Source organism: Danio rerio, chromosome 17, assembly GCF_049306965.1.
Source record: "Danio rerio strain Tuebingen ecotype United States chromosome 17, GRCz12tu, whole genome shotgun sequence".
Classification (NCBI taxonomy): Eukaryota; Metazoa; Chordata; class Actinopteri; order Cypriniformes; family Danionidae; genus Danio; species Danio rerio.
In genome coordinates this window covers 13259428-13284612 of record NC_133192.1, presented here as the reverse complement: position 1 = coordinate 13284612, position 25185 = coordinate 13259428, and the positions used below count along the sequence as shown (strand labels likewise).

General features: G+C 35.4%; 2 protein-coding genes across 2 annotated transcripts in view; both read right to left on the bottom strand.

Moving 5' to 3' along the window:
• cnsta (consortin, connexin sorting protein a) overlaps nt 1–7570 on the bottom strand; it is a 59968-nt gene extending 52398 nt beyond the window's left edge. Inside the window, exon 1 of the mRNA XM_692809.9 lies at nt 7481–7570. The gene's annotated coding sequence lies outside the window, so the exon portion shown is untranslated. The remainder of the gene's footprint in view (nt 1–7480) is intronic.
• A 2488-nt stretch (nt 7571–10058) lies between these two features.
• On the bottom strand, nt 10059–24946 carry tfb2m (transcription factor B2, mitochondrial). Its single transcript, NM_001113617.2, has 9 exons — nt 24835–24946; nt 22518–22965; nt 21653–21744; nt 19210–19363; nt 14667–14815; nt 14484–14573; nt 12489–12551; nt 11003–11154; nt 10059–10734 (listed from the first exon to the last, which is right to left on the bottom strand). The coding sequence occupies exons 2-9, from the start codon at nt 22942–22944 to the stop codon at nt 10548–10550; spliced, it is 1314 nt and encodes a 437-aa protein (NP_001107089.2). The 5' UTR covers nt 22945–22965; nt 24835–24946; the 3' UTR covers nt 10059–10547.
• Nucleotides 24947–25185: the final 239 nt, after the last annotated feature.

Sequence of the window (25185 nt, the reverse complement as noted above, 5' to 3'; positions counted from 1 at the left end):
GGCTGGCATGTTCATTCATCCGCTTTTCTTTAAGAGGGGACTCATTAATAATCAAAGACAGCTGCACTCTCTCATTAACTCATTTGAAAACACTGAAGCCTGAGGGGTGAATGAGAAACAGAGAGAGAGAAAGAGAGAATACAAAAACATACTCCATTAAAAATAACACATTATTTTTAAAATACTAATTAATAATAATAATAATAATAATAATAATAATAATAATAATAATAATAATAGATTTTAACAATAATAACTAGAACAAAAAATAAAAGAAAGAGAGAAAGAGAAAAAGGAGAGAGAGAGATATGGAAATAGGTTTATTCATCTAGAAAAACAAGCATGACTGGAGCAGCTCGACACGCACATTGTGTTCCTCAAAACCGGCTGTGAAATCAACCTCAATTCTCTATTCTGCTTTAAAACAGGAAGTGATACTGAAAGTCCTTCTTGAAATATTTAAATACATATTCTGTTGACTGTATTCACATAATAAAAAACTATAACTTAGCTCAGTTGTGTGGAATACTTGCTTCTGAATGGCTAGTCATTATGAAACAGCATAATAGACCCGAGTGGATGTGTGAAGTAAATAATTGAAAAATGAAGGAGAAAAAAAAAACAAAAACTTAAAGTACTGCCTTAAATAATTTAGGCCAAGATCAATTCTAATTTGCTACTCAATTAAGGCTTGTAGAAATTAAGTATTGAAGTATATTTATCTTGGAATTGTTTAATGTTCTGAGGAAATATCAAAGTACACTCAACAAGGGTTGTCGCGATACCATTTATTCATGTTATGATACTATACCAGCTGAAGTATTGTGATACCAAGTAGTATTGCGATACTGTAACTCATAACTCAAATCCATGAAATAAAGAAAATTGTCAGAAATACTATGTTTTATATGTTATATTATGCCTACTTGAATTGAACAAATGATTTACTAACTATTGAAAAGAACTATTTGCATGTCACTTCACCTACAATGTATTCGTTCTTTTTTGTTTATTTTGTAGATAACTGACCAATAAAAAACATTAAAATAAAAGAGACAAATTATACGTTACAAAACCAGCATTTTTTTTTAACTACATTAGACTTTATGAAGTGGTCAGAAATTGTTCTAATGTTTCCTTAACCTATTGTTTTTTTCAGTCTTATCAGTTAAGATTCAAGATTATTATTGTTGAGGCTACTTAATCATAATGACAGGAGCAGAAATGAACTGATTTAGTTCACGTAAATGTAAATGAACTGATTAAATGAACTGATTAACTAACGCGACAGAAAACGTGCACACAAAAAAAAATTATGTCTGCAAAACTGTTGCAAACAATTTATTTGTGTTAAATTTAAACAAACAAATTAAATGTAATAAAATTCAACTTAATTTCTTTGTTTAAATTCAGCCCAAATAAATTGTTTACAGTCACTTAAAGTAATTTTTTTTTAGTAAATCCATGGAATCACCTCTGAATATTTTTTTTTTCTGTGCAAAAGGCTACCATAAAGGACGTGAATTCTACAGTTTGCAACCGTAAAGGGCTCCAAAGACTATTCAACATAAAATGGTCTATTGTTGCACAAACGTGTGAGCATTTTAGTTACTTTTTCCACATGCAACATTATGTATTTTATATAGACCGTTAATGACGATACTACAGTTTACAAACTACAGTGGCACCGACAGTATTTTGGAGCCATAGTATCACGATACTACCATATTACCAGTAAACCGTGCAACCCCACACTCAACTACTCTTTTATTCAGTATTGTTTTATTTTTTTACATATATATTGATGCTTTTTTGTTATGTCTAGTAACTTTTTGTTTATGACATCTAGTGTTCTACTTAAAAGGGCAAATTCATGTATTCTTAGTCCCTTATTTATCAGGGCTCACCATAAAGGAATGAACCAACAACTATTCCAGCATATGTTTTACACAGTGGATGCCCATCCAGCCGCAACCCAGTACTAGGAAACACCCATACTCTCATAAGCTGCGGTCACACTGGACTTTTCTGCCCATAGACTTCCATTCGTATGCTAGCGAATGCGTCAGACCGGAAACGCAAGCTCGTGTGACAAGTTTCACAGTTCGCTGCATTGCAAAGTTCAAGCTTGGTGAACTCTGACCTACGAAATAGCATCACGTGACTGTGTGAGATCAATTGAAGATCAAAACATGACCTCTCAGTACAGAAATTTAAAATATAGACAGAAAAATATCTAATCATTTTGTATAATCCCAACCCTTTTCACAGCACCATACAACAGAATTTCACATACTCAAACTCTAGTGTGAACGTGGCAATACACCATGGCCAATTTAGTTCATCCAATCCACTTATACCACGTCTTTGGATTGTGTGGAAAACCGAAGAACCCGGAGGAAACCCACACTAACACGGGGAAAACATGCAAACTCCACACGGAAACGCCAACTGGCCCAGCCGGGACTCGAACCAGTGACCTTCTTGCTGTGAGGCGACAGTGCTAACCACTGCGTCACCTCTAAGTATTACTGTGTATGCATAAATTGCTATGTAGGTATGTTATCGTACAAATTGTAACATTTTCTGTGTTTACGTAGATAAGAGAAGCAAACACTTTGTGCATGGCTGAATTCAGTGCTTTTACTGTTTGAGTAAAACTTGCAAACAAAGAGACAAAAATGTGGATATTGCAAAATTAAATACAATTCTCTCCATGAAAATAGTTATGTTTCCATCCAAAAATGCTAATTAAATTTACGTGCAAAACTGAAATATTGCATAAAAGATGTGCGAATAAAGCAGCGTTTTAATCCAACGAGTCAAAGAGAACAACATCATCACTTCCTGATTAACTGGCGCCAAATATCAACAGTACAAACGGAATTTGCTGTGTTAAATGAAGATGTGTGAATCTTTTCTTTATTTAATAAACGACTTTCACCTCAGATGACAATGCCAACACGCAATGAACGCCTGGTGGCATTTAAAGGCATGAGACGCAAAGCGCAGATGCCCTTGACAGTCCTGAGGTAATTAATAATATAATAACACTAATACTGAAACAGTTAAAGCGTTTTAGAATGACCAAAACAACATTTCAGATGTTTTACAATGTGCTGAGCCTGCTGGTTTGTCCATTCCCAGACATTTTTATCGTCACATGATCTCTTTTAACAAAATCACATGACTTTTTTTAGTGCACATACTGGAATTTGTTCGGTAAAAGTGTTTTCAAATAGAGTTTTCTTATCGAATAAAAAGGTTATCCTTCTCAGTTATGCGCATGTGGTTTTTATGCGCATTTTCTAATTTTATGCGCATCTTGGTGTTTCCATCAACCATATCTAAAATGTGCATAAAAATAGGTGGATGAAAACGTAGCTAATGAGACAAATGACAAAAAAGACAAACAACATACATTTAAATATCTTAGTTAAGCAAATTTGACTTTACTTATTAGGGATGTAACGATATTGTAAATACCGTCATACCGCAATATAAATTTTTTTCGATATTACCGTAGTCGCATGACTCGGTAAAACTATAGGTCTTCTGAGAAAATTTGCTCAGGCGAATGAAGCAAACGGGAGGTACCGGAAACTACAATTCCCATCAGCCCAGGCTTGGCCATAATCCCTTGCGGAGTGTGCTGCTAGAAGCGGGGATGAAAAAGAGTTGGAAAACCCTAAAGCGGGTGTTGTCGCCGCGCGCGTACTGAATAGCGGTGTTGTCGCGCGAGTTCTTATCAGCTGTGTTGTCGCGCGCGTTCTGATCAGCTGTGTTGTCGCACGCGTACTGTAAAGCGGGGACGGAGGGTATGTCGCATCGCGGGGGCACTTTTGATCATTTTGGAAGGGAACTTTCTATCCAAGACTAAAAAGGGCATGTGCACTGCACAGGTTGAGCCCTGTGTGTGCACATGCCTGCAAGTTGGGGAATACGATTAATAATCAGTCATGGGGACTGCAGAAACACAGCACACTGTTCAGATTGATGCAGACATGAGATCTCCATCTCACTCATGGTTTGTCCTCTCAAGTGGGGGAAAGACAATGCACAACGTTACCCACTGCTGTCAACCTGGGCCAAGTCATATCTCTCTTGTCCCAGAAACCTCAGTCCCAAATGAGAGGGTTTTTTCTGTTGCAGGGGACATTGTAAATACCCAGAGATACCAGCTTTTACCAGATTATATTTATATGATAATTTTCCTTTAAACCCATCTCTATCTAAGTGAGTGAGTGATTAAATGTTGAATGTGATGAGTTTTCAACAATACTAAATTGAAACTTAATTTTTTACATGGTTTAATATTTTTTTGTTATTAAAATTGAAGTTCCTGTTTTAAAGCTTACAAATAGATGGCTAATTTGTATTTCATTGACACTTTTGGCACTTTTTTGGAGTATTTTCATAAGTTTTGTTTTTTCCTGTAAATGATTCAATAAATACCGTACCGTGACATTCATACCGAGGTATTACCGTACCGTGAAATTCTGATACCGTTACAACCCTATTACTTATGTACTACTAACATGTGAAATATCTGTGTGTGCAAAAACTTGCAAAAAAAAAGAAAGTTTATTTTACTAAGGGCTGCGCAGTATATTGTTTCGGCATCAACATCAGGATGTGTGCATAAATAATAGTCACTTTACAGAAAGTGCAATGTCGAGTGCGGATTATAGTTGCCCGGGCAGCACAGTTCAGAACACATGTGATTTGAGGACTCATTGGAATTTGTAAAGTTTAGCCATAATAGAGTAAATGTTTATCATTTGCACATGTTTAAAGGCATGTGACTGTGTGAGCATTTAAAGCAAGTTTAAAGCTTTCGGGCTCAAGAAATTATAAGATTTGTTCAATAGAAAAAATAAACTGTTGATAAATGCATTTATTTATTTAAACCAGGCATGTCAAAACTCTGTCCTGATGGGCCGGTATCCTGCATATTTTAGATCCAACTCCAATTAAACACACCTGAACAAGCTAATCAAGCTCCTTCTAAGTGTACTAGAAACCTCCAGGCAAGTGTTTTAAAGGAAATTGGAGCTATACTATGCAGGACACCGGCCCTCCTGGAGTTTGGACACCCCTGATTGAAGAAGACTATACAGTGTTATTTTACATTTGATCATTCATTTTCTGTATCCGAATACTGTACAACTTAACAGAAAGCCATAAAGGACAGTTTATTTCATTTCTAAAAAAAAACAATAGCTCTATTCTTCTTCTTATTATTATTATCTATATTTAGCTTTTTATCTATACTAATATGTTTACAAAACATTTTCTGCAGATGTTCTCCTCTACACACCAAAACATGTAATCTTTCAAAATACAGCTTAGCGATTGAAAACATCTGGTACATTTGTGTTTATATCGTAACATATATACTAAAATATGAAATTATTGCAATGCCATAATTATTTTTCTCCCAATATCATCCTATTTTTACTTCTTGTTTTGTAACTTACGTCAACATTATGTTTGTCTTGAACTATTTATATGCTTTTGTTGAGACATTTTCTGACTTCTTAGGATATTTTTGCTGGTAAAAATCAAAAAGACAAATCATTTTATTTCTTTACATATACTCTAGATAATAAAGTGGATCCTTTTAATGTTTAAAAAAATAAAATAAAATAAAAAATCATTCCATACTGTAATGCCAATGTGTCTGCAAAGAAACAGATTACATTGACAGATGTCTATGAACTTAAGTCACAAATATGTTTTTTATTCAGCTTCTTTTTTTTTTAAACAATCAAACTATCATACCTTTATGTCCTCATCCTTAAAACTAAGCAACCAAACAAAAACATGGGAAATATTCCCAGAAGCTGGACTACATTGCTTTAGTTTACCCTATCATAACTGACAGACCAACGTTTGATATTGTTGTATGACCTTTTAAAAAAGCTGATTTTATTTAACAGTACAGTGAGCTGGTTTTACATATTGAGGTAAAGTTAGTTTTATATTCACACAAACGTTCATTTTTTTAACAGTGACTACTTGTGACGCAACTTTGAATATTAGCACTGAATTCAAAGGCAAGTGTGACTTTAAAATAACATTAGCACTATTTAACTAACTGTAAACAATGTTGTACTTTGACAGTCACTGCCTGCTAATGTGATTTCTCTTTAAAAAATAGCAAAGAATTCATTTGTTCATTCATTTTCCTTCAGCTTAGTCTCTTTATTTATCAGGGGTCGTCAAAGCTAAATGAACAGCCAAATTAACCAGCTACCAGCTGCAAGCCATCACTGGGAAACACCCATACACTCTTGCATTCGCACACAAACACACACACACACACACTACGGCCAATTTACCTTATTTAATTCACCTATAGTGCATGTCCTTGGACTGTGGGGGAAACCGGAGCACCTGGAGGAAACCCACGTGAATACGAGGAGAACATGCAAACTCCACACAGAAATGCCAAAAGACCCAGCCATGGCTCAAACCAGTGACCTTCTTGCTGTGAGGCGACAGTGCTAACCACTGAGCCACCGTGTCACCCATTTGCAAATAATACTTTTCTAAAATTATATTATTAAGGAGAATGTCTGAATGTGCGAATATATAACCAACTTTACCTCAATGTTTAACATTTGGTGTTATTTGTACTCATGATAGAAATTATTTTAATGTAAAGCACTTTGTGACTTCTTCTCTGTGAAAGATACTAAAGAGATACTTTTACTTATCCATTATTATTTAAGAATAACTAATGATAAAACCAGCAAAGTGCAAACTAGCCTGTCAACTAAACTGTGACCTTAGCGAGGGTTAATTGTGACCTCTGTCATGACTCAATACACTGAAACGACAGCGTCGACTAACTTGTTTGCTTTTCTAGCCTAATAATTACAGTTTTATGCTGTTTTTCAATATATTACGAACAGAGAAAGCTACCTAACACAAACAGCTTTAGAATAGCACGAATATCTCACGCTCAGTGAGGCAAAACAAAGCACACATCAACTCAACATCTCTGTTTTGACACATGGCTACTTAAAATAATCCTTAAAATGAAGTCTCCATTCAGTAAAGGTCATATCACTCCATAACATTTACGCTTATTTAAATAAAAAGAGAGATCAGCACAGATCATGGCATGCTGCATCTGGATGAAAACAGATGTTGATGTTATATAATACACGAAATGCATCGTGATATCTATACTCGTGCATTAAAACATCTGTCATATTCCTATAGAGATGCAAGGTTAAAGCTATAGCAAAGCTGCTTTCATCCCTGCACACATCATGTTTGTTTAAACCGCTGACAGAAGTGTTATTTACCACATCAGGTGGACAGAGCTGTCATCAGTTCAAGCGCTAACATGCAGTAGCATCATAAGTGCATCAAGCCTTAATTTCAACAAACTAAATGTTCCGTTTTGCCATTCACGCGCGGACGTTTTCTTTCAATTATATTGTCGTAAACAACCAGAAATACTTACAGATTGATGGGGCAGGTTGTTTGAGTTTGGATGGTGAATGAACCGCGCTCTTCGCTGGTGTGTTTGTGTGTTTCTGCTGCACGTCTGCGCAGTTCTTCCTGTCACACATCCGGGTATTTCCGCTGTCTGCGCAGCTCCTCCTCCTGCAACCATCCGGGAAATTTAGCTAAAAGCCTTTGTCTCATGAATATTAATTGTATCATACCGCTGTTGCCTGGAAACCTGAGCAGAAGATAATGAATATTCATGAATATATTGGTAGCGCCTCCCGCGTCACTCTGTTTAAACTTTTACCCACTCCATAAAGGTTATTATTATTGTTTTTAATTTAAATAACAGCATATAACATGTTAAAAAAATCTACATGTTGGGGGGGGGGGGGGGGGGGGGGGGTTGTAAGTATAAACAAAAAAATACAAATATACAATAAGTAACAATTTATTAAATACACTTTTTTTTACATGCGTACGGCTTTCTTGTTTAGAGACCCACTCCATGACGATGTTACTTGGTAACTGTATTGTCTTTAAATAAGATCGCTGCTTAAACAACTGTTTAAAAAATCATCATTGTAAGGATGACTTTATATTTTATACACATATATGATATATCTAACATTTTAATAATTTACTTTTTTGTATCTTATGTTTATTTACTCTTTTAATCATTATTTTTTTCTTTTTTCTTTATGTTGTTGCCACAGCGAAATGAACCGCCAATTTATCCAACATGTTTTACACTGGGAATGCCTTTCCAGCTGTAACCCACTACTGAGAAACATCCATACACACAAATTCACTACGGCCAATTTAGTTTAGTCAAGTCACCTGTAGTGCATGTGTTTGGACTATGGGGGAAACCCGAGCACCCGGAGGAAGCCCACGTCAACACGGGGAGAACATGTGCCCCTATGCGCCGCATAACCCCTTTTGCGCCACTGACTCGAACCAGCGAGTTTTATTCTGTGAGGCGATTGTGCTACCCTCTGAGCAACCGCTATTTATGTACTAAGATTTTTAAAGTTGTACTATGAATATACATATTCGTATATCGATTTAAGTCACGTAATGTTCTTGCAAACGTATTTTGTACCCCCTGAAATTAAAAAATGTTGCTTGGTAACCATTCAGAGACGTAACATAATATTAACTCACCAAGATTATTTCCAAGATTCACCAACATTATTTTATCCATAGACTGCATAAAAGGTTTTATCACAGCAGGAGTCGCAAATGTGAGTATCAGCTTTTATGTAGTATTTTACGCCATCTTGTGGATGAAAATTTGAACGTTAATAATTGGGTTTGATGTTTTAGTAAGTTCATTCATTCATTTTCTTTTCGGCATAGTCCCTTTATTCATCAGGTACTGCCGCAGCGGAAAGAACACAGCAGATGCCCTTTCAGCTGCAACCTGGGGAAAACACACACACACACACACACACACACACACAATGGGCCAATTTTATTTATTCAAATCTCCGATAGCACATGTCTTTGTACTGTAGGGGAAACCGGAGCACCCGGAGGGAACCCACAGGAACACAGGGAGCACATGCAAACTCCACACAGAAATGCCAACTGACCCAGCGGGGACTCGAACCAGTGACCTTTTTGCTGTGAAGCAGCAGTGCCAACCTATGAGCCACCGTGTCACCCATAAAACAATAAAAATCATGATAATTAATTATAAACATGATCATTGTTATATTAGGTAAATAGAATATTTACTTTTTTACATTTTCAAGAATTATCTCCTGAACTGTATCCTTAAGCTACACACCTGAAACTCTTCATCACTTGGTGTCTTCAGTCCCTAAACATCTTTAAAGTGTTGTGAAATGGGCCCAGGATCACCAGTTGGCCAACAAATACATGAGAGGATACAGTTACTTAACTGGCCTGCCAGCAGTCCCAACCTGTCTCCAATAGAGAATGTTTGGTGCTTCTTGAAGTGCAAAATGCGACAACGAAGACCCCATACTGTTATCCACCTTAAAACTGGTTTACAGAAAAAATAGGACAAAATTACACCTGAAACCCTTCATCACTTGGTGTCTTCAGTCCCTAAATGTCTTTTAAGTGTTGTGAAATGGGCAGATGATCGCCAGTTTGCCAACAAATACATGAAAGGATACAGTTACTTGACTGGCCTGCCTGGAGTTCCGACCTGTCTCCAATAGAGAATGTGTGGTACATTTTGAAACACAAAATGCAACAATGAAGACCCCGCACTCTTGCCCACTTTAAGACTTGTTAGCAGAATGGGACAAAATTACACCTGAAACACTTTATCACTTGGTGTCTTCAGTCCCTAAACATCTTTAAAGTGTTGTCAAATGGGCAGAGGGTCGCTAGTTTGCCAACAAATACGTGAGAAAGGATACAGTTACTTGACTGGCCTGCCTGCAGTTCTAACCTGTTTCCAATAGAGGGTGTGTGGTGCATTTTGAAGTGAAAATGCAACATCAAAGACCCCGTACTGTTGCCCATGTTAAGACTTGTTTGCAGAAAAAAAAATAAGACCAAATTACACCTGAAACACTTCATCACTTTGTGTCTTCAGTCCCTAAACATCTGCCATTCATTTGTAGTTTATTTTTGTAAAAATCATCTTATTAAATACAGCAAACATTTAAATATGAAAACACAAAAACATGAGCACTTTGCAAATGTACATCTCAACTGGCTGTGCTAATGCAATCATTAGGATTACAAGTCGCTTAATTCTATTCATATTTAAGATCTCCTATTCGAATCAAAGAGATTAAGGAAGTATTCGGTGTATATGCAGTACACACATAATAGTTATTGGCTTCATGAGTTCAGTATCATTCATGTCTCCAACACCAGCTTCTCCAGTCCCCGTCATTTGACTAAATATAACTTTATCAATATGTAAAGTCTGTTATAGACAAGTCTGTCTACATATTAGCCATCATTAAGAGTTTGTTTGTAAAGCAAGATAGTGTTTTTCTTCACTAGTTGTCTTTCTTCCATATAAAACAACACTTTTTTTTTTCTGTTTTCTCCATGATCAGTTGTGAAGGCGAATGTCTCTGGTGGTGTTAACCGTGGCCTATTTTTGTGGTTTCCAGCGTCTCCTGATAAAGCCAGCTCTCAGCGAAGCTTCCAGACTGTTCCATCAGCTCAAAGAGACGCTTGTACTCATCAGGGTAAACGTCACCTGTCAGTGTGTCGTCAAGAAAACCAAGATTTGAGATCAACTCCGATCCCATGCCAGGACTCCATGAGCTTATGAAGACAGAAGACAAAAAAAAAGTCAGATTACAAGCCTTACTATATTACTATACAGTACTGTGCTACTATGAGCTATGGGAAGTGGCCTATACACACACCATAATCAGAAATCTCTAATCCGAAAAGTGGACAATGATAAGGGATTTAAACAGCAGGTATAGACAGGTGTCCTCCTGTCTACAACTTGTCATTCGATCAACCAAAAATGCATGCAATAACAGGAGTAAGACGCATTAAGAGGTCCAAAAATGCATAAACTTACTTAATTTGTTGAATCAGTTTGCCTTTTCTCTTGGCAAGGCATTGTTTCACCATCAGGACCAGTGTGCTGCCGTTCAAGGGAGTTAAATGAGAGCTAAACAAGTCCTCGCGTGGGGTGATACGCACCAGACAAAGGTTTTCACTCTGGGATAGCTGTTCAAAAAAAAAAAGTATATAATGAGAGTCTTTTGGTTGGGCATGCATGTATAGGACTAAATTTGATAAATATAGTTCTATACACAATAATTATAGCTCTATATTTAATATACAATTAATTAATTAATTAACTTTATGAAATAAATCCCAAGATCAAAATTTTAGTCACACTTTAGTCACAAAACACACTTCTGGACCATTCCAAGTTACAAGTTTTTTTGTGTACATATTTGCATCTTATCCTATATATAGTCGTTATCTCTTATATCTTAATTAATGTATACATTTAAATTAATCTGTCATGAAATCAAGTTATGAAAGCCACTGTGAGGAATATATTTCAATAGCAAATTGGAGTAATTAAAACACAATTTCATAACTAGATTTAGACAGAAATATAAATACTGCCACATTTGTGCTTTAAATGCTATTTGCATGTATAATATTTATTTGATCGTTGATTAAAAAAAGCATTAGCAACTCTTATTAAACATACTGCACTCTGTTATTAACTGTAGCCTTTAATATTATATAGCAGTAAAATTCATTCATTTTCTCTCAGCTTATTCCCTTATTTATCAGAGGCTGCTACAGCGGAATGAACTGCCAACTGTTCCAGCATAAGTTTTATGCAGGGGATGACCTTCCAGCAGCAACCTAGTACTGGGAAACACCTATACACTCACATTCACACATGCATTCCGCCAATTTAGCTTATTCAATTCACCTATACTGCATGTCTTTGGACTGTGGGGGAAACCCACGCAAAAACGGGGAGAACATGCAAACTCCACACAGAAATGCCAACTGGCCCAGCCGGGACTCGAACCAGCGACCTTCTTGCTGTGAGGTGACAATGCTAACCACTGAACCACCATAGTAGTATAATATACAGGTAATAGAGTCCTCTATATTTTACAGCAACATTTGACTGTAAATTACTGTATTCATTTTTCATAATATTACCTCTTTATTATTCATATGATAATGTCATATATTACAACATAGCTCATACAGTACACATAACATCATTACTTTTTGTTTCTCAACTTATTTTGTAAACCATTTTCACTATAGTTAATAAAAAATTCCAAAATTTGCTATCAAACAATAGCCATAAATCTGAGGTTAGTGGTTGTCTAGTCATGATTTGGACCCAAAATCTATTTAGACTATCTATCAGAATTATTCATTAGGGGAAAAAATCCAATCAAATGCATTAAATTGAACATAAAAACGTGATGCAGTGCCTCCCATACATCAGAAATCTAAAAAATGTCAAATAATCAGTGTTGAATCCTAGTATGAAATTTCTGCATGCCAGTACTTACAGTGCTCCCTGACGCGCTCTTTCTATTATTGTTGGTTGTAGTCAAAAATGATGACAATGGCTCCTGAAAAAATGCAGAAATACACATTAAAATCACCAAAAATAGCATACACACAAACATATGAATTAATATTAGGGCTGCACGATTATTTTGCTCAAAATGTTAATCACAATTAATTATGATAGTTATTCCTTTGTGTGTGTGTGTGTGTGTGTGTGTGTGTGTGTGTGTGTGTGTGTATATCCTTATTAAACTTCACAGCCACAAATATAAAAAACACAACTTGTAATAAAACTGGGCGATATACTAATACTTGTTTTCCATTCGTTACTCTGCCAGGGACTTTGCTGCTGGAGAGCACCTTCAATAATAATCTAAACATTTGTTTAAAGATGGAGCGCAAGATGTGCTCAAAAGAGTGGCTACATGTGGTGAAGAACGATGGCAAAGCTAAGTTTAATTATTGTAATAAACTAATAAGTTATAAAGCAGACTGTTGTGACCAACATGACAAAGCCTTTGCGGTTGGTTCTCATACTTAACGAATATCGAATTAAAAGAATGGCGTGTTAGGTTCATTGTGCATCCCTTGGATGCAACCAACAAGAGTTGTGCATTTTAGTTTAACTTTTTAAGAGTTATGAGCAGTTCGGTGTTAGTTTGTATTTAAATATATCGAGCCGAAACTAAACAGCGCATTCTCTCCGCCTCCTCATTCATAACCAGCGGGACATGCTGCTGAAGCATGCAGGACAGGCGACTTTAAACTCCATCATTCATAATCTTAGCTTTTGTATTGAAGTCGAAAGGATATATTAAAGTAGAATGTCCTTTTAACAGTCTCGATATGTTTAATCTTTTTTCCTGTCATTTCTCATAAGCAAATTAGATTATTTTAAAGCTGCTTGACTGTTTTAAAACCGAAAGCAGAGCCTGTCAATTGTTGTTTTTCCATAAGATACTCCTTTAGGAATGTTTTATTTTATAAGTAAAGCCTTTAATGTGCTTTTTAATAATTTTATTCTATTCAAAGCAGCACTTAGATGCGAATTTATCCTCAAAATGTGGCATGAGAGCGATGCTTGTCCTGTGTTGGACGATTGCCTCTTTTTCCTGCGCACGCAATTAATTTCTGATCCTTTTACATAAAGGTTTTAATCAAAAGACAGGTCATTTAATTACTTCCGATGTGCTACAATATGTGTTAAACGAATGTTATTTAAAAAAAAAAAAGCATATTAAAAGTGTAAAACAGACTAAAGTGCATGGTCCAATCGGAAATAAAGGAATTAGCTATATATTTCATTATTTAAGGCATAAATAGCTTAGTCTTTTTATAAATTGAGCTTAATTAATTTGAAACTTTAAATTGCATTTTTATTTCCTGTAAATAATAAAAGTTGCATCATATTAAGGAAAACGAACCTGAATACCTGCGTGAACAGGGCCACAATGACTTTTTTTTTTACATCAAAACAATATGATACAGTGTCTTCTGTCTACATAACTGGCAAACGCGTCAGAAAAAAATTGCTGAATCTATGCGAATATTTGGTTAACTTATAAAACAAATGTCTGGTTTAGTGATGTTAGTAATGCATAGAAAAATGCAAAGCAGAATTCTCCTGAGTGCATTAACCCACTGATGACAGCCTCTGATGGCGTTTAAGGTGGTTAATGAGGTTTGTTGTGTTACCTTGGGAAGTTTGGACTGAACAGGAGCAAAGAATACCTGAACAACATTGCATTCCTCGAAAAAAACACTTGCAATAGTCGCAGTCACCTCATGCTTGAGATGCGGTACAATCCGTAAACTCCGCCCATTAAAATAAAGGCTTGGTCTTTATACTGTAAAATCGCGACAATATTTAATTATTGATCATGGGCCACAAATATCGTTATCGTGATCATAATACGATTAATTGTGCAGCCCTAAATAATATATTACTCCCATAAAAAGAGTGATGCATGAATGATAATAAACAAATGTCTCACTTCATGCAGTAACTCAATATCAAAGGCCATCTGCGCCAAGGCACTGAAAGCTTGGTAGTTCTTATAATCCCTCGGACGGGTCACTAGTTTCTGTCAGAGAAAAGAATCAGAATTCAGATTTGAGATCCAACTGGAAACTCCTATCTCTATTTTTTTTTTCCACCTGGAGTTGTGTAAACTCACCGTGTACTCTTTCTGACTGATGAACATGATCAGCTCCACACGTCCATAGCGAAAAATGGAGCGGCGCTCAAACAGGTTGTAAATCATCTTCCACATCAAGTTTCTCTCATTCCTCTGTGTGAAGAGACCCACGATCTTCACTGGGACATCTGAGCCAGAAAAAAAGTATAGAAAGAAAAAGAAATATATTGAAATTGCATTCTACTAGTGAGACTTTTCAGATAATTAACCCTAGTCCAAATGTATTACCCTTTTGTTTGGTTTGGGATGAAAACATCCACTTAATTAAACTGCTGTAAAAATACATCAGATTGATTTTTTTTTTCAATTTTTTTGCATAAATCTGTTAATGAACCCTGATCAAAACTACTAATTTTTTTTTTTAATTACAGGATTTTAACTCTATAACAGCCAAATTAAAAAATGATAATACTGATTAGATGAAAAAAAAACCCCACACAAAATAACTTATTTTTAATATAAAAAGTTGTGGACTGGATTTTTTAAACCTTTTATCACAGTCTTGTTGTCAAGATTAGTAACATTCATTGGCCTTGACACATTGTTAGTTTTAATTTTTTCTTACTAATTTACTGTTGGTGGCTGTTTTTGCTTCATTGACTTCCATTTTAACCTCATTTTTTTGATTGCAAACCCATGACACCATATTATTGTGCATTTTTGTTGGTGGTTTACCCTGTTGGGAAGAGATAAATTGTGTAATATTTACTGTTGACCATCAGTTGGCACTATTAACCCTCTAGATAGGCCTGTGCAAAAAACTTTTAACTTTGTACTTTTTTCACAACTACTTTTAAAATTGAAAATACGTCATTTTGTGTGATTTTTCACTAAATCAGTGACATCATTTATGATTTTGGCTATTACAGAGTTAAAATCCTGTAATTTTCTGAACAATTTAGTAGTTTTGATTAGGACTGAGGTTGATTAACAGATTTATGCAAAAACAAAATATCAAAAAAAATGATCTGATGCATTTTTACAGCAATTTAATTCAGTAAATGTTTTCAGCCCGAACACAATAAAAGAGTAGTAAATTTGGCCAGAGTTTATTGAATCTTTAAAAAAAATTCAAAGCATTTTCTCAAAATATGTGTCAAAGTAAGATTTGTCACCAAAAATCATTCTGCTAGCTGAAACACAGAAAAAGTTATGGCCAAATTAAGACAGAAATTCATCCCAGAGTGGATGAAAACATCCTAAACAGCACATAAGGGTTAAGGTCTTTGCAGCACAAACGTCCAAAGTTTTTGTATATTCATTCATTCATTTTCTTGTCGGCTTAGTCCCCTTATTAATCTGGGGTCGCCACAGCAGAATGAACCGCCAACTTATCCAGCAAGTTTTTTTTTTTACACAGCCGATGCCCGCAACCCATCTCTGGGAAACATCCACACACACACACACACACACACACTCATACACTACGGACAATTTAGCCTACCCAATTCACCTGTACCGCTTGTCTTTGGACTGTGGGGGAAACCGGAGCACCCGGAGGAAATTCTCTCCGGAGGGAGAACATGCAAACTCCACACAGAAATGCCAACTGAGCCGAGGTTCGAACCAGCGACCTTCTTGCTGTGAGGCGACAGCACTACTAACTGCGCCACTGCCTCGCCCTTTTTTTTTGTATTTATATCCACACAATTAATCCAAAATCAATTAATTTGTTGTGAGTAAAAAAACAACAAAACAATGTTCAAATTTGGGAGTCAATTCAAGCAGTGATGCTTTTATCTCATCTCTCTAAATAAAAAAATAAATAAATAAAAAACTAGACAAAAGTAGAGGAATAAATGTTGTGTTCATCCAATACACTGCACTGTTTTACCATATATTGAGAATTAACTTTAATAATAGCTTACTCTTATTAGCCTACTCATATTATTTTACATCTACAGAATCGTGAGAAAATTCTGATCTTGATTTTAAGCAAAAGAGATTGTGATGCCAGAATTGTGCAGTTCAGGTGGCTCTGAACTGTCAAGAAACCTCTCAAAACGTTTTTCTGATGCAAAAAAAAAATCTAAAAGATGAATGAAAGTTTTGGAGGCAGTGCGTCAATGCGATTGACACAACCTGAGGTCAAATTAATTTTTTAATGTGCAAAAACATCAGACGAATATTTCAGATTCAGTGTGCACTAATCTTCTATTATGAACCCTTTTAACAAGACTGTTATGACGCATTTAATGGTCCTCATAATCTTAAAAAGCTTACTGTAGGTTATACAGTGAGTCAATGTGGGTAAGAGTAGAGTAGGAACTAGATTTTCTTTAAAGTATACGTTAAAGTTTATTATTAAGCCACCTGAAGTCATTTTTAGTCAGAACAGAACAGAAATGTTCTTCCACATCTGAAAAACCGCCAAACCTGAAGTGACGTCAGACTAGGGAGACAACTGATCATGGTGTGCGTTTGGTAGCTGAGAAAAGATATTAGTTACAAGCTAGCAGCGGTGCTCTACAGTAGGCTATTCCAACGTAAACACATCGCGTTGCTTCTAATTAATAATAATAATAATAATAATTCCTTACATTTACACAGCACTTTTCTGGGCACTCAAAGCGCTTTACACAATGGGAGAATCTCCTTATCCACCACCAGTGTGCAGCATCCACCTGGATGACGCGACAGCAGCCCTTTTGCGCCAGACCGCACACCACACACCAGCTGATTGGTGGAGAGGAGAAAGAGTGATGAAGCCAATTATGATATGGGGATGGTTAGGAGGCCATGATGGACAGAAGCCAGTGGGCAGATTTGGCCAGGATGCCGGGGTGAAACCCCGACTCTTTTTCGAAAGACATCCTGGGATTTTTAACAACCACAGAGAGTCGGGACCTCAGTTTAATGTCTCATCTGAAATATGTTTATAGTTTACCACAGTTTAACTATGATGACTTCCACGACTGAGAAACCTGGAAATGTGAAAAGGGTCTATTGTTTTTGAAAGTAGACCAAGCACACAATATGCACACCAAGGAAGTTATTTGATTAATACTACAAGTATTGTGAAATTTAAGGTTTTTTTACATTACATAAAAGCTGAAATAAGCTTTCTATTAAAGAGCCCATATTATGGGTTTTTGAAAATGCCCTTCCATGTAGTGTGTAACACAGCTCTAAATGAAGTGAAATATCCAGCTAAGGCTTACATCTGTAAGAGTACAGTGTTTAAAACTGCTGATTCATCTATAAAAGAGTCGACTCATAGTGCTTCAAACGAGTCGTCTTGATAACGAGTCATTAGGTGTTTCGCCATGACGTACTAACAAAATTAAGTTATTCATGCGCAAACCCGGGAGATTTGAAACCTGCAGTCCCGCCCTCTAACACAGAAACCCACCCACACACACAAACATGCCGGTCGATTGAAGTCACACTGTAGATGGATATTATTAAGTCTCTACCCAGAGATGTAACCTCAGCATTATAACCTATGAGCAGTTGGAAACTACTGGAAACTACATGCTACAAAGAATACTTCAATACTTCGGCCGTTTGTTAAAGGAAGGATTAGTAAAGAGTGCTGATGGACATGTCAGGACATGGATCGGTTTCTTCCTCCATTTCTCAAGTGTAAGTACGTGTGATTAAAGTTGCTGCCTTGTTTACTCTAGCTTGCAAATGTATTTAGTTGTGATCTGTTACTTGTTTGGGAACAAATGAATCCCTGGACGATTCATACAGGAGTCGCTGGGATAATTAGGTAAAAATAAATGCAGATTACAAGACCATGAAAGTGTTTTTTGACCTTGCATGCATATTAGACTGTTGTTGGAGACCCTTACAACCAAAATATGACCCTATCTCATGTATAATATGGGCTCTTTAATGTATGGTTTCTTGGGACAAAATTGGCTGAGACACAACTATATAAACATCTGCAATCCAAAACATCTGCAATAAAATAATCAACATATTGACAAAGTTGCTATTAAACATTTCCAAAAATATATTTTTTGATGTTTTGATATATGTATGGTAAGAAATTAATAAAAATGTCCTAATGGAACATAATCTTTATATTATAATGACCTTAGTCATAAGCGAAAGAGACTCATAACAACGTATTGTTGGCAATTTCTACAAATATACCTGTGCAACATAAGACTCCAGGATCACATTTATGAATTTGGCAGACATTTTCAGCAAAAGTGACATTGGTTTTTTATATTTAGTTCTTGTTGGAAATGAAACAAGCAACTTAGGTGTTACAATTATCATGCTTTACTATTTGAGTAGTTTTACAATGTAAAATAACCGTTATATATTGTTGTGCTAATTCAATTCAATTAATCTTTATTTCTGTAGCGCTTTTACAATGTAGATTGTATCAAAGCAGCTTAAGAAAGAAGTTTAAGTAAATCGAAACTGTCAGTCCAGTTTTCAGAGTTGAAGTTCAGTTCAGTCTGGTTTAAATTTCACTGCTGAAAGTCCAAACACTGAAGAGCAAATCCATCTAATCTTCTTGTTATTATCTGCTCATATTATTCTGAATGTTTGGTTCACTAACCTGCTGTCCACGGTACTTCAGAGATGGCAAGGTCAGAGAAGAGCTTTTCTGAGTACATGACGGGGGGTTTCATGATGCCGTTGCCAATGGGGTCCAGTTTGAAGAAATCACAATGAACCACATCCAGCTGCCCCTCCAGTCTGCTCTCCAGTTCCTTTAAAATTAAAACAGTTTATGGGTGTGGAAGATGACCATATTAGACTGTAAATCACAGAAAAGTTTGCCTTTACAGTGAGATTGTTGCTATTGTGTACATTTTGTAGCGTTTTTTTAATGATTTAACTAACATTAAAGATGTCACAAACTAAGAAATCTAAATTCCCCTCTTGGTCTTTTGACCAACTGGATTCAAAAGAGGTTGAGGTTGTCAAGGATGTTAGAAACATCCTTGGATATTTGTTGCAAGATTTTCTCAAACATAAATATGTAATATTGCATAAATTATTTGTAAATACAACAATACTTCCATCCCATGTGTTCATGAGAACAAAAAAATGTAGGTCTTATTTCCTACATAATGAACGAGACATGCCGCATAGCTGCAGATGCATGTTATACTGCAATCGAATGCCTGATGTTTTACAGTTTTTCAGTGTTGGAAATTATTTAACCAGACCTTTATAATGACAGACTTTCTCCAGTTTTTTGGAATGATTAAGACATTTAAAATGCTTTGTACTGAGACAGGTGCATACAAAAAACATAATATGCTAAGGCATAGTCACAAGGTTTTTGTGTATTAAGAAATGTTTAAGTCAAAGGGATCAATTATATGGTAAATATTTGCATTAAAGCTGTGGACATTTTTTTTGTTTGTTGAGAAAATCAATTCTGCGTTTTTCAAAATACGTCAATATTCTGTATTGAATTGAGTCTGTGCTTAGTTTTTAACAGCAGATGGTGCTCTAGTCTAGTTTTTAACTGTACACTCAAATACTCAGGAGGAGTGCTTGTGTGTTCAGCTGAGTGATGTAATGGCCCGTTTCCACTGAGTGGTACTGTACTGTATGCTTCAATATGCTTTTATGGCTGTTTCCATTGTCAAAATGCGTACCGCTGATCTTGAGCTGATGATAATAACGTGTGATTATTGGAGTGTCTTCAACATCTGATCCTTTCAGAAAAGAAAAGGACAAACGTGAGAGTGAAGCACGAAAAAACAAAGGAGAAGCCCGACAACACACAGAAATTGTTTCAGCAACCTAAATCATGAACAAACCGCCATGTTTATTAATCGCCTTTTGGACTATTATGAACTCTGAATGAAAGAATTACTCTATAAAAGAGGTTACATGTGCTGATGAAGATTACAGACACAGATGAAAGGTTTGCTCTGACTGTGGGCTGTATGGTGCATGTTGTTTTTGAACCCAAATAAGGACTAAATGTCTGCTGTGTGTAGTTTTTCTGTAATTGGTAACATATCGAAGACTGTAAGGGTCTGTATGTGTTCATATGCTGCATTTATTTATTTTATATAATTACAGACATTACAGTAGGCTATTTCGCACTGTCATTGTTCAGCAGTTATAATGAAATTATGTTTATAGAAAAGTTAGTAATAAACATTTATACACAAGTATTTATGTGTATAAAGCATCTGTTTTGTGAGAAGTGCTTCTCATATGATATGAGAACGACCCGTACAGCTTTACTGAAGACATTTATTCGAGCGAGAATACCATTGACTGAAACTTTCCATCATACACCATGCACACCAAAAAAGTACTATTTGTAGTGGGAACGCAAGCCTGATAAAGGTGACCCGTATCTACATGTACCGTACCATACTGTACCAGTCAGTGGTAACGGGCCATAAGTCGTCTTTCGTCACAAGATTAAACACAGCTCACAAACACATTAATTCGCTTAAACTATTCCAAACTTTATTCATGGTTAATGTGGTGTTTGTAAGGAACTGAAAGCAAGGAAAGTCCAGCTGTTTGTAAAGCATACAGCACCATCCACCGTTAAAAACTAGTCTACAGTGCCATCTACTGTTAAAAGGTAGCCTAGAGCGCCATCTACAGTTAAAAACTAGCCTACAGCCATCTACTGTTAAAAGGTAGCCTAGGGCGCCATCTACAGTTAAAAACTAGCCTAAAGTTCCATCTGCTTTTAAAATTAGCCTATAGCGCCACCTGCTGTTAAAAACTAAGCTCAGAATTAAACCAAGAGGACAGATTTTTTTTTCTTTGCTTGCTTTTGGTAAATAAAAAAAACTGGGTTAAAAAAGAAAAAAAAAGAGAATAGTGACGAATTCTGAAAAACTCAGAATATACGTCAAATGATTTTTGACCACAGCTCTACTCCACATGAAAAATTCTCCTTCTGAATTTGATTGAACATTTGACATTTTAATCCAGCATTTTTATGCTAATACCTTAAAATACTAATAATATATGGATGGTAACAGTGCTAGTAAGGCTATTTAGACATGTACCAGCAACTCAGGGAGAAAGTTTGCGTCACTCTCCAGTGCAACTACTCTCTGGGCCCCGCGGTTCAGCAAAGCACGAGTCAACACTCCAGGACCTGTAGACAGAGACAAAACTTACGTTAATGTTTGCGTTTAATTCTATGCCCTTCTTTTATGGCTATTTTCATGCCAAGAAAAAGTATACTGGAAATAAAAATCTTATTAAGGTTTTATCAATTATTTTTGCTAAAAACATCTAAAACTGCATTTGGATTAACAGTGTTAAAAACCGCTTCACAACAATAAACAGAATAAAACAAAATTCTCACAGATTTAAAGCCAGCACAAATGAATAGAACATGCTTCATAGTTAAAATACTTTTAGAAATAGAGCATGTGGGAGCATCCTCTTCTACAAGTATTAAAAACTTGTGACACATCCTCGAGTGATCACTCTACAGTGGGTAAAAACAGTCTGGCCAAAACTCACATTAAACAACAGTATAAAATATTGAATCATTAAACAACTATCAATATGTAATAAATAAATGTCCTATGTATTTCTGCATATGTAAACAGCCGCAATGTATTTGTATAATAATTAAATATTTTAAAAAAATATATATACAAATCTTTTTTTTTTTAAATGACACAAATATCCATAAATTTAAAATACCAATTGTATTTCGCATCTGAACACAGTTCATTCCTTGTTGCTTAAATACATTTTGGTTTGTAGTTTCTTTTGTTTATTCTTACTTTTTTGTATTGTGTCAGATATTTCTGTGAACCAAAGTTCCAAATTTAACCAAAAATTAACCAAATGTAAAGTTTAAATTCCAATTCAGTTCAATCAATGTATTTTAATAAATGAGTAAAGGCCACACACCTGGGTTACACTCAAATATGACAGCTTTCCCATCATCGATGTCCCTGCTGAGGTGGTCGGTCACGATTGTTGCGAGGGCAGGGTCTACGATGAACCGTCTCAGATTTTTACAAACCAGTGCTTTCTGTTCATTTTCATCCACATCGCCCAAATCTAAAGGATCGTACCGGCAGAGCGGGCGAAACTGACCCGTCAGGGGCAGAGCGACAGCAGAGAGATTCCTCTGAACGCCTCCAGAGGATGGAGAAATCCGCTCGGTCTGTGCCGGGGTTTTTCTTGTCCCAGAGGAGAATGAGTCTAGGGAGTATGTTCTTGCTGAGGTTGACAGAGTCCTGTGTTTCGTTAAAGGCAGAGCACACGGTGAGGCTGAACTTGATAGAGTTCTTAAAGTCAGGACAAAAAACCTGCATCCTCCACACGCCGCCATGACCGACAAAAAGCTTGCAGCCTGAAATCATATAATGTGCAAATACAGCATAGATTAAAACCTGAATATCTAGTTTTAAGCAATCCATAATGGAACTTGATGATTAAAAATTAAGTCACTGCTTAATAATTCTTAGTTTCTTTGCATTAGATAAATTTGTTGTACAGTAGTCAACATTTGATGTGGATCAAAAACATTTTTCAAAATTGTGCCAAAACAAGAATGGGTTTCGGTCGAAATAAGGATGACGTTTTGAATAACTTTAAATGCTGACTACAGTATATTGTATATACAGTATATCCAGAATTGATCAGAATAACATGTTATACCATGATCAAATATAATTAATAATTTTTTCAGCTGTTGTGATTGAAAATCAGGGTTATTCCACTAAAGGTATTGTGCCGTCTAAAAAAACTGCATAAAAGCTATAGAAATATGTCTGAAAACAGCATTTTTGGTATTTAAGCAATAACAAAAAATAAGCATTAATGAGAACATTTAATAAAAAAATGTTTAGAACTTTTTTTTTTCCATGACAAACAAATATTTTTGTCATAAACACAGAAAAACTGGAAGTGCTCTTTTAAAGTTTTCCATAGCTGTCCTTGCTATATTTAATGCATAAACTTTAATATCATATTAACATAAACATATACATATTTTCTAGATCATGTGATTATACTTTAAAACGTAGTTTATTCCAAATTTTTTGGAAAGCTACACTTTCAACATCATTACTTCAGTCTTCAATCATTAAAATTAGTGGCTCAATTATGATAAATTATTATTGGTACACAATAGATAACAATAGTTGTTGTTCTTCAGCTTCTTCTTTTTATTATTTTCAATGACGAACCGTTTCCCTCTTTAAAGTTTTGTGGCCCCTGCTTAACATCATATTTTCATTTTTTTGAGCCCTAAAAAGTTCACAGTAACATCTCTTCAATTAATCTGTAATATTATATATGTCCTCTAAAAAAAAAAAGTCTAAGATGTCTAACTTTGTAGTTTTAATTTCGCTCAGTAGTATTTATATTACATATATAAAATTAATTTATTTAAAATTGTCAACCTAACAAATATATACACGCCTTCTTTATCCAAATTGAATTTACTACCCTTTTGTTATGTTTGGGATTTTTTTTTTTTTTTTTGCATAAATCTGTTAATAAACCTCAGTCCTGATCAAGCCCACCACTATATTGCTTAGAATATTACAGGATTTTAACTCTTCTTGCCAAATTCATAAATGACGTCACTGATCTGGTGAAAAAAAAACAGACAAAATTACTTATTTCTAATATAAAATGTAATTGTGTACTAAATTTGCCCAGAGTACAATGCTTATTTAAAAATAAATAAATAATTAAAAGCATTTTCTCAAAACAAGATGTCACCAAAAATCATTTTACTAGCCAAAACAGAAAGTTATGGCCATAGAGTGGATGAAAACATCCTCAACAGTACATAAGGATTAAAATGTACTTAAATTATAGTTTATAAAAACTGCAATTACAAAAAAAAAACAGTATCCCGCAGATAAAATATTCTATAACTGAACACTAAATATATATATTATACATTCCCTGGGTGTAAATGACTGTGGGAACTCTGTTATGCATCATTATTTAACAAAAATTTCCAAAGTTCTCTCCAAGTAACATTTCAACATTAATATCTTATATTATTGCACATAAATGTGATGAGCACATTTTTGACGACACTGAACATCATCTTAAACCTTGATATGACTATAATCCTGTCTACATCAGACGATACACCATTACAGTTAGCAGAATACGTAACTATTAGGCTCCTCTGCTCAAATAAACATTTGACATGGCTGACTGCTGACTACACATTTACACTATTTTAACCCAAACTAACCTCAAATGATGCAGTTTTTGTCCGCGGGATCTACATTAATGTAGCACATTGAAGCTGCGTAACACGCGAGTCCGTGACATTGAGCTCCGCGTGCTGTTGACCTGCAGTTTGCGCAATCCCATTGGTGAGGCGCACAATCTACGTCATGTCTCCGCGACGTCTAAACATCTTCATGCAAATCAAAACTGCGTCATTTATACGCATTTTGAAATATGTTATCATTGTTTTATTTGATTTACAGGTGCAATTATGATTCATTTTGTCACGAAACGCTCATATATATGTAGACGCCATCTTAATAAACCAAGTTGTTCAGTGAAAACATTCTTTTTTTGAGCATGAGATTGTTTT

Bases quoted from the DNA above. Each gene is read 5' to 3' on its own strand.
- tfb2m (NM_001113617.2), bottom strand. From the start codon at position 22,944: ATGGCGGCGTGTGGAGGATGCAGGTTTTTTGTCCTGACTTTAAGAACT. The intron at 11,155-12,488 runs GTAAGTACTGGC...TTTTTTGAACAG, and splicing joins AGAGCGCGTCAGGGAGCACT to CTATCCCAGAGTGAAAACCT. The intron at 10,735-11,002 runs GTAAGTTTATGC...TGTCTTCATAAG, and splicing joins AAACTGATTCAACAAATTAA to CTCATGGAGTCCTGGCATGG.